The sequence below is a fragment of the Lutra lutra genome, chromosome 9 (genome assembly GCF_902655055.1).
Source record: "Lutra lutra chromosome 9, mLutLut1.2, whole genome shotgun sequence".
NCBI classification, from domain to species: domain Eukaryota; kingdom Metazoa; phylum Chordata; class Mammalia; order Carnivora; family Mustelidae; genus Lutra; species Lutra lutra.
In genome coordinates this window covers 473,117-482,044 of record NC_062286.1, presented here as the reverse complement: position 1 = coordinate 482,044, position 8,928 = coordinate 473,117, and the positions used below count along the sequence as shown (strand labels likewise).

The 8,928-nt window shown below is 59.4% G+C and overlaps 1 protein-coding gene across 4 annotated transcripts; it reads left to right on the top strand.

Moving 5' to 3' along the window:
- Positions 1-204: 204 nt before the first annotated feature.
- TMEM18 (transmembrane protein 18) lies at positions 205-6,506 on the top strand. 4 transcript variants are annotated; one of them, XM_047746366.1, is made up of 6 exons: positions 209-356; positions 1,021-1,089; positions 1,471-1,591; positions 3,385-3,439; positions 6,084-6,177; positions 6,256-6,506. In XM_047746366.1, the coding sequence occupies exons 1-6, from the start codon at positions 300-302 to the stop codon at positions 6,343-6,345; spliced, it is 486 nt and encodes a 161-aa protein (XP_047602322.1). In that variant the 5' UTR covers positions 209-299; the 3' UTR covers positions 6,346-6,506. The 4 variants fall into 4 exon arrangements, with proteins under 4 accessions (XP_047602319.1, XP_047602322.1, XP_047602320.1 ...); XM_047746363.1 differs by lacking the exon at positions 1,021-1,089 and having other exon boundaries at positions 205-356; XM_047746364.1 differs by lacking the exon at positions 1,021-1,089 and having other exon boundaries at positions 211-356; positions 1,474-1,591.
- The last annotated feature ends 2,422 nt before the right edge of the window (positions 6,507-8,928 follow it).

The window sequence follows — 8,928 nt, the reverse complement described above, 5'->3', positions numbered from 1 at the left end:
CAGCGCGCCGCCGGTTGGGGCAGGAGACACGCTCACCCGCTGCCCTCCCGGCCCGGGCCTTGAACACCCGGAAGCCTACCTTCGGGACCCTGATTACAGCATCTTAAAGCCGCAGAATACCGCGAGATGTGGAAGCGGCACCAGGGCCACAGGGAGATATCGCGAGATGTCTGGGAGCAGGCGGGTTTCGCGACAAGTGGAAATCCCGCGAGAGGAGACTCCGGAGGCGTTCCCGGTGTGATCCGACTCGGGCGGGGACCGCGACACGGCGGTGGTGAGGGTGGGCTTTTCCGGGGACGATGCCCTCCGCCTTCTCAGTCAGCTCTTTCCCCGTCAGTATTCCTGCCGTGATCACGGTAACTTGCTGCCTTCTTGACCATCCGTTCGGGCGATGGTACTTGGGGCCACTCGGGGTTTGCCCGCATCCGCTATCCACACGACTACCGCGAAGGGGGCGGGGCGGCGCTTCTTGGTGGGCGGGAGGCTCGTGGGCGGGGCTTCGTGGTGAGCGGGACCTTCCGGGGCGGGGCCCGGCAGTGGGCGGGGCGCTGGTGGGCGGGACGTGCCGGGGCGGGGCTTGTCCGGACGCCGGGGCGGGTCCCGGCCGTGCGGACCGACCGCGGGTGGAGTTGGCGGGCTGTGGGGCGGTGTGAACTGCAGATGCTGCCCTCGCCTGGTCCCCGCCCTCTGCTCCGCCTTTCTCTTCGGGCACCTCCGCACGACGGTGGGGAACAGGCGGTCGTGGCCAGTTTTCCGTGCGGAGCGGCCGGGGACACTTAGAGTCCCGAGGGCTCTGCGGGACCCGAGGCGCGTCCGGCCCGGTCTGCTGGACAGAAAGGAAGGGCAGGGCATGGGTGTGCGCTTGCATCGGGAGGTCTGACGTTGTGGGGGGACCGAGCCTCTGGAAGGAGATCCGGGCATCTGGGTGGGGGGATCGGACCCTGTAGGGGTGCGGGCCGTCTCCAGGTGTGGACCGGCCCGTGGGGACGTTGAGGAAACCCCCATCTTGGCACTTGGAAGGTTGCCAGAAAGCTTGGAGAAAATACAATCGGGGAATTGGGACGCCTCCGATCTCCCAAGCCCCGAAGTGTGAGTCTGAGGGAGTTCAGAGTCGTTCTTGTTTCGAGTCTTGGGGTACCAGGGGCCCCCCTGAATGAGACACTCGCCTGCTCAAGTCCTCAGAAACCCACAGACACGACTCTGTTCAGTACACAGGGGGCAAGCCCAGGAGCCTCCGGTGGGAGGTGCCCGCGCAGTGGACGGTGATGCTTCTCTGTCCAGACTCGGGGCGGAGGTTGCAGCGTCGTTTCCCTCCCCCCTCCTCCAACTCCGGTTTCCTCGAGGCCTGCGGGAGGGCTCTGGCTGCTCCGGCAGAGGGGCCGCTGCCCTCCCTGACCCAGGAGGCGTGAAGCCTGGCCCTGTCTTGAGCTGACGACGACGAGGTGATGAGTCTGGTGCTGTGTCTTCCAGCAGACAGACTGGACTGAGCCGTGGCTCCTGGGACTGGCCGTCTTCCACGTGCTGTGCCTGCTGCTCACATGTCTGTCCTCCCAGAGGCACGGACTGCAGGTCGGACACTTCCTGTGCTTGGGTGAGTAGAGAAGCAACACTTCTGTGTCGCTGGTCACCGGGATGTGGCCAGCGCCAGGCGGCCTCTCAGCAGAAGCTTGACTCGCAGGAGAGTGAGGCAGTGCGTGTGTGTTGCTTCAGCAGCCGTGTGCGGCGAGTGATGGGTAGAGTCCGCGCTGCCTTCCTGCCCCGAGGGCTGCCGTCAGGTGCGGCCCCCGGTCCGGGAGAGCTTGGTGGGCAGTGCCAGCGTTCACGATGTCCTCCCACCTGGTTGCCGTGCTCTCAGCTGTGGTGAGTACGGGCGGCCGACGGAGGGGCCGCCAGCAGCACCGCGAAGGGCCTGGGCAGGCTGCGCAGGAGGCTGACCCTGGCGTGTGCAGGGCCTGCGGCGGGAGCCACGCAGCCTGTGTGTGGCGTGGGGCCCCGGACGAGCACTGCCTGTGGCAAGCGTGGCCTGGGCTCAGAGGAGGCTGAGGGCCTGACCAGGTGCGCTGGCAGGTTAGAGACAGCCTGTGACCCTAACAGCTCTGTGGGGGAGGAGAGGGCTGACTCTGCCCCCTGGGGACAAGGGATAGGGGATGCTCTGCACGTGCACGTGTGTTCTGTGACCCGGAGCCGTCCCACCAGCCCGAGGCTGATTTCCTCCCGTGCAGCACTGTTCGCCGCATTTGTCTGGATGCAACACAGAGAGGTTCCCTACCTGCGCACTCAGCGCCGGGTGGCCCAGCGGAGACCCTGACACTGTCGGGTGTGGGAGCCACGCTCCGCTGCACGTCTTCCGGGTCTCAGCCCCTCTCCTCCCCTTTTCTCGGTCTCTTCTTGGGCTCTGTTGGTGCCGCTTTGGGTCCATTCATGGAGGAAGGAGTCGGGAGATCGCAAAGCCTGGTGCGATCTCTGTGATTTGGGTCAAGAACAGGAAGGTTTGCACGTTAGTTATTTAATTTCTGCGAGAAATGAAAGCACTGGGTGTCCACAGCTGCAGTTGGCCCGGTGCACCGTGTCGTCGTCTGGAGGCCAGTTTCTGAGCCCCGTGTGCTCGCAGGCTCTGGGTCAGGACTGCAGCAACCGTCTGCTTCTGACCGCAGGGTTCAGGAGGGCCGTGGGGCTCCTGGAGGGCCGTGGCCTCCGGGACCAGTGGGCGGGTGTCCGCAGTCCCCTCTCATGCGTCCCTGGCAGGAGGGAGCATGAGGGAGGAGAGCAGGTCACTTCCCGCACTGGGTCTCACAGCCCTGGGCCTTCTGTGCAGCATCTGGAGGAGGGACCCGAGACCGGGCTGGGTGGGAGTGCCGGTGGAGGGTTGCGCCTGGGCGATGGCTGTCAGGCACCAGCCCTGGGCGCTCGCGGCTTCGTGCTGTTCCGTGGAGACATCAGGGCCGTCCTGTGTATTGAGCATCCTCATCTTTTTTCTGTAAAAGGGATGTGTTCTACAACTTAAAAATTCTCTGAATTTGACCTCACACTCTATTTAAAACGGAAGTTATGTTTCCCGTCTAATTCTTGCTTTTCTGTGATATTTATTTATTTATTTTTAAGATTTTATTTATTTATTTGACAGAGATCACAAGCAGGCAGAGAGGCAGGCAGAGAGAGAGAGAGGGAAGCAGACTCACTGCTGAGCAGAGAGCCCGATGCGGGGCTCGATCCCAGGACCCTGGGATCATGACCTGAACTGAAGGCAGAGGCTCAACCCACTGAGCCAGCCAGGCGTCCCTGTGATATTTATGTTAAACATATCATTGCAGAAAGAGCGTATGATTCTGTTACGTTGAATAATCAGTCACTCAAGTCCCAACACATGATTTCTCTCTTTTCCAGTGATTCTGGTGTATTGTGCTGAGTATATCAACGAAGTCGCGGCCATGAACTGGAGGTAGGCCAGCGCCCCGCTCATCCAGACCGTAGTCGGGAACCCCACTCCAGAGGGGCTCATCCAACAGGGGTACCGCACGCAGACTGCAGGAGCCAGAGAGACGAGAGCAGGCGGGTCATCGGGGCCCCGGGCAGACCAGGGGCGTCTGCACTGATGGGTTAGGGTTAAGGAATGTCTTGTCGGCTATTTTAGGGTCTGAAGATCGGTTAGCACAGTGCATGGCAGTGTGAGAGAGGTCGGGTTTCGTAGTCGCTCTCGCTGCGGCCAGATGAAGCGGTGGTGCTTTAGGAGGGCTTGGGCCACGTGTGGTCAGAGTGGCGGGTGGTGTGCTGCGAGACCCCCGCCCTCTCTGGGCCGGCCGTGTCTTCTCGAGGCCACAGAACGTCATCCTGGCAGAAACCCGGGGCTGCCTTCTTTAGATGGCCACTCCACCCCCACGTGCCTGCGGCCTTGGTCGGTCAGGGCAGCCTGACCGTCACCACCGCGTCCAGCGTCACTGCTCTCCGGTCCTCCTCTTCCCGGCTCTCATTTCGTCCTGCTCGAGTGTCAGGCCCTGTTCCCGGTTATAGCCCCGCGCCCACAGCCACACATGTGTGCTGGACGTGCTGTGCTGACAGGGAGGGCGATGTCTGGGACCCTCGGCCTCACGCACCGGCTGGGACCCTCGCATGGACATCTGGAGCGCTCCACAGGCCGCGTCTGGCCCACTGTGTTTATACGACCTGTGACCTTGAAGTGCTTTTGACATTTTTAAGTGCAGAGGTGCTTATGCTTTTAAACGTAAAGAAAAGAGAAAAAGTTGTAGACTCTGAGCAGGAAGGACTTGAAGACCTTCCCGTGGAGCCTGACACCTGGGTGTCCGGGAGGTTGCCGGGCGCTGGGCTAGACGGCTGTGCCTCCGCTGACTGCTAACACCCGCTCGCCCTCCGGCCCCTGTGCCTCCTTACTCAGCCAAGGAATGAGGACACGGAAGACGTGGGACTAGATGACCTCGTCCTCCCTCTGCCTGTCCACGTGCTCCGTGCTTTCGGGGTGTGGCTGTGGCCCTAGCAGCTCCTCTCCTCATCCCATCCTGGCTCTCCCCTTCTGCAGGCGTCTCCTCAGACAGACACCCTGACTGGGTTCCCACTTCTCTTTGTTGAAAGGGCTCCCTGGTCTCCCCCATCAGGGTCCTTCACGAGGAGACTTGAACGGGGGTCACTGTCCCCTTGGGCCTGCACCTCCCCTCATCGCAGAAATGCTCTTGTTTGTGACAGTGTGGTCTGCGTGCAGCCCAGCCCGCAGTTACTGCGTCTCTGGGTTACCTGACCTTGATCTCTCCCCCATGAAACCACCGGCTCCCTGGTTTCCAGGACACCCTGCTGCCAGTTTCCTCCCTTCTCAGGGCCACCCTTTGTCCAGCTGCTTTTGGTTTCCTTCATGGGCTGAGGGCACCAGCCTTCCCTCCGCCTTGTTGCCGGACCAGCGCTTGGATGTCTGATGAACATCAGGAAAGTAGCACTTCCCCAGACACCCCCTGCCCCGGAGCTGTCCGCAGGGCACTCGGCTCTGGCAGTCTCCCCTCTGGCAACTGAGGCTGGAGACCTCATCGTTGTGCAGAGCTTTCCTCAGGCCCTTGTCCTCTGGGACACACCGAGAGTGTGGCTTTCTCTCGTCACCACCAGGCCCTGCCCTTGCACAGATGACAGCTGCCACCTCCCAAGCGGGGCTGTGCTTCCCCAGGTCCCAGCCCTTCTGCATCCCTGACCGGACAGCAGGTGGCCTCAGCCTGGCCTCGGCAGGGTCTTGGCCACGTGCTGGCTGCTCCAGGCTTCATCCACGTGGAAGGGGAGCGCCGGGCACCTTCTGCAGTCCATGCTCAGATCCGTACCCTCCCTCCTTCCATTCTCTCCAGAACGTCGGCCACGACGTGTGTGTCTGACTGTCTTAATGACCCGAACCTTCCCTGTACCATAAGCTGCGCGTGGCTTGTCTCGCCGGTTCATGGCCACGACCCCAGGGCCAACGCCTGGCTCCTCTACCCCGGTCCCTGCGCTCCTGGGTTGCTGAGACTTCGCACACACTGCTTCTGGTTGTGCCCGTGCTGGCCATGGAGGGACGCCCAGCTGCGGCCAGCCTCTGCCATTCACTGGCCCTGCCTTCAGGCAGCTTGGACAACCCTGTGTCCCTGAGCCTCCCTTGTGTGAAAGCAGCATGTGGGCGAAAGTTCCCCAGGCGGAGAGCCGGCTCTGTCCCTGTCTCGGACAAGCTCGGGGACGACGCAGCCCGAGTGACCTGATGGCCCGTGGGAGCCCGGGAGCTGTTGCCGCAGCACACGTTCTGGTGGGCGTCAGGTCTGCGGTCAGACCGAGTGTGCGAGTGCTTCCTTCTCCCGGACAGCCTCGGGTGCTCGATGTCCCCCTCGCTGCCATCTCCCTGGCACCCCGGGTTCTGGCCACCTTTGCTGTGGGGCCGACTGTGTGCTCCTGACGGGGGTCTTGGGCGGCAGAGTGGGGCTGGCGGGTGGGCTGCGGGTGGGCTGCGGTTGTGGGGCAGGCAGTGGTGCCTTAGTTGACCCGAGAGCTCTCCAGGGGCCTCTGCTAGAGAATAGCACTAACGACGTTGCTTTGTTATGCCAAGTAATTTCTCTTTTTTCCTAAAACAGGTTATTTTCGAAGTACCAGTATTTTGACTCACGGGGGATGTTCATTTCCATAGTGTTCTCGGTGCCGCTTCTGCTCAACGCCGTGATCATCGTGGTACGTGCGGGCCGGCCTCCGGGTGCCGGTTCTCTGTGTGCTTCCCACTCTAACCCGTCTCACGACGATCGCTTCCAGGTGATGTGGGTCCGGAAGACTTTGGATGTGATGACTGACCTGAAAACCCTGCAGGAGAAGAGAAGAGGAAGGAAAAGGAAAGGAGAGTGACGCGGGAGGTCATGTTGGTTTTCTTGGGGGCACCGGGTTTCCTCCGCATCGTCGTCGGGGGCCTCCCTGTCGGTGCCCCGCACGTCTGCACGGAGGGTCCACGCCCCAGAGCACACCTTGCTTTGCCCTTTAAATAAACGTGGCCAACACAGCCGTCCGTGTGGGTGTGTGTCAGCCTGGATCTGTGTAGGGTTTGCTCTCTTCCTGGCTACAGTGTGTCTGCCGGTGGTGTCTGCACCGAGCTCCCCGTAGTTCGCTGAGCTGTTGGTGTCGCTCGTGTGATTAGTCGTAGTTACAGCACCTTCAGCAGCATGAAAACTTGGAACCAAGTGATAAACAGTGCTGTCCCTGTGTAGCACCATCACGCTCTACTTCCTGGGCCATGGCCACTGGTGGCCCTCCATGTGGCATGTGGCCAAGTCCGTGGCATTCTGGGTTGTCCCTGGAGGGCTGGAGCCCAGGGACAATGTCTGCGCTGGGGAGGATGCAGTTCAGAACCATAGCGGGGCCGAGGTTGGGAAGCCGTGGCCAGAGCCACCTTACGTGCGGCCCACAGCAAGGTCCTGAGAAGACGCGTGCCTCAGAGCGCGGGGAGCCAGGGGGCAAGGCATCCGTGAGCCCCGCACAGTCGTCCTTGGACAGAGGGAACTTGTGGCCCCTTGGGTTCTCACAGTCGCTATGGGTGCTGTGGTTTGAAGGCCTTGATTCCATGGAACGTCTGAATGAGCCTGTGGAGGAAGATTTTCGGGATGTACGATTACGAGTACAGGTGTCGGCATGGATAGATTTTTTATAACAAGTAGCAAAATTACATTCCTTCCTAAATTTCGTTTTTAAAGAAGTAAGTTCGTGTGCTCAGGAACATGCTGTGGGTTTTACTGGAACAGATCTGCCGTTACAGAGTCCCCTTCCCAGTCTGCCGTCCATGCTCCGGGTTCTGTCCGGTGTGGGCCGGAGGGCCACCGGGGAGGAGAGGTCCGGGTGTGTAAGTGCACAGTGCTCGGTAGAGGGAATGCCGCTGGCTGCTCATGTGGGCTTGAAAAACAATAGTTTGCGAATAGTTTAATAAATTTTCACGAGATTTTTCTTTCCAAGTGAAACATATTCTTCAAATTTCAAAAAGAAAAACATGTCCTCATGAAAGAACTTAACGTTTAGCGGCTGCAGAGGTGATGCTGAAAGGTCTTGAAATCCCGACGTACGACGTTTCATGGACCGTCATGGAATTGTGTAAAGAAACGTGAATTCCGACAGTTTTACAAGTGAGTTGACAGAATGTTCTGGCTAGATCCAGTGTTGCTACCCCAACGCATTTTCCAGTTCCGTCTCAGTGGGTCATTTTAGGTATTGAGCACGAGAGACGACTCAAAGGAGCGTTCTGTGTTCAGTCCGGTCGTCAGCCTCTTGTGCCCGCAGCCCGTGTGTGGACGCTCCCCTTGGGTGCGGACTGGTGCCGTGGTCCCCGGAGAGTCCCCACGGCCCGGCCCGGGGAGGAACCGCGTGAGTACGCGCGAGGGAGGCGCAGGACGGCTCGTCACCCTGGCTGTGGCGGGAGGGGCCGCAGCAGAGTCCACTCCCCGTCATGATTTGGATGGTCAGAGCGCAGGCCCGTCTGAACTCCACAGTGTGACCACGTCGGTAACGGGGCCTGTGCGCCATGGACACAAGACTGGGGCCCTTTGTCTTCCACTTGCGCGTATGCAATGTTGAGGGGGGAGTGGTACTTCGTCTTCACACACACACACAAACACCTTCTTTTTTCCCTGTAAGTTCACATAAGTTCACGTAAGTTCACTGAATTCTGGTGGCCAGAATTCAGTGGGAACTGTCCTCTGTCAAGCTCAGGAAGATCCTGCGAGCCAGACTGGTCGGCAGAGGGCAGGGCGGCGGCAAGTGTGCAGACTGCGGACCGCGGCAAGGAGGCCGGGGGTGTGTCCCCCGCTATCGAGGGAAGCAGATGTTTAAGTATTTATAAACAAAGACAAGAAAAAGGAGATTTATGATAAAAATACACTATATTCCAAATCTGTGGCACCTTCAATTTCTTGATTGGTGTGAAACAAAAGACATATTTAATAACGTATAGCATTTCCCCCCAAATTGTCCATTCGCTTGACTTTTGTGCACACGGAGCAGGAGCTCCAGAACGTTGGCTCTGCTGGCAGGGCCACTGCTTCCTGCTCCTGGTGTTGAGTTCCCCAAACCCAGAAATTCGGTTTTGTCAGAAAATCAGCACAGGCACGGACACGCGTGTTGAGTAAGAAAGCAGCACAGAAGCCTGCGTTAGTTCCTTGACAAAGTTGCAAGGACATGCTAACATGTTCTCACCCTTTACAAAACATTCAAAGGCAAAAAAAAAATTAATTTGGAGTATTTATTGAGTAGGGATTTAGAATACGGAATTTCAGTGGAAATGACACCGAACACAGACAATGAGCTTTGGGGGGTCCAGGTCACCCGCTGGGCCCCTGACAGCTGCTCTGTCTTGGGAAAGTACTTCCTGTTCCGAACATCCTCCTTTCACTGCGTTTTAGAGAACACGTTTTCAGGCTGTCCTGCATCATTATCAGAAAGATGAGAAGG

Coding starts and splice junctions, on each gene's coding strand:
- TMEM18 (XM_047746366.1), top strand. CDS start 300: ATGCCCTCCGCCTTCTCAGTCAGCTCTTTCCCCGTCAGTATTCCTGCC. Junction 1,090..1,470: donor GATCTCCCAAGCCCCGAAGT/GTGAGTCTGAGG, acceptor TGTGTCTTCCAG/CAGACAGACTGGACTGAGCC. Junction 3,440..6,083: donor GTCGCGGCCATGAACTGGAG/GTAGGCCAGCGC, acceptor TTCCTAAAACAG/GTTATTTTCGAAGTACCAGT.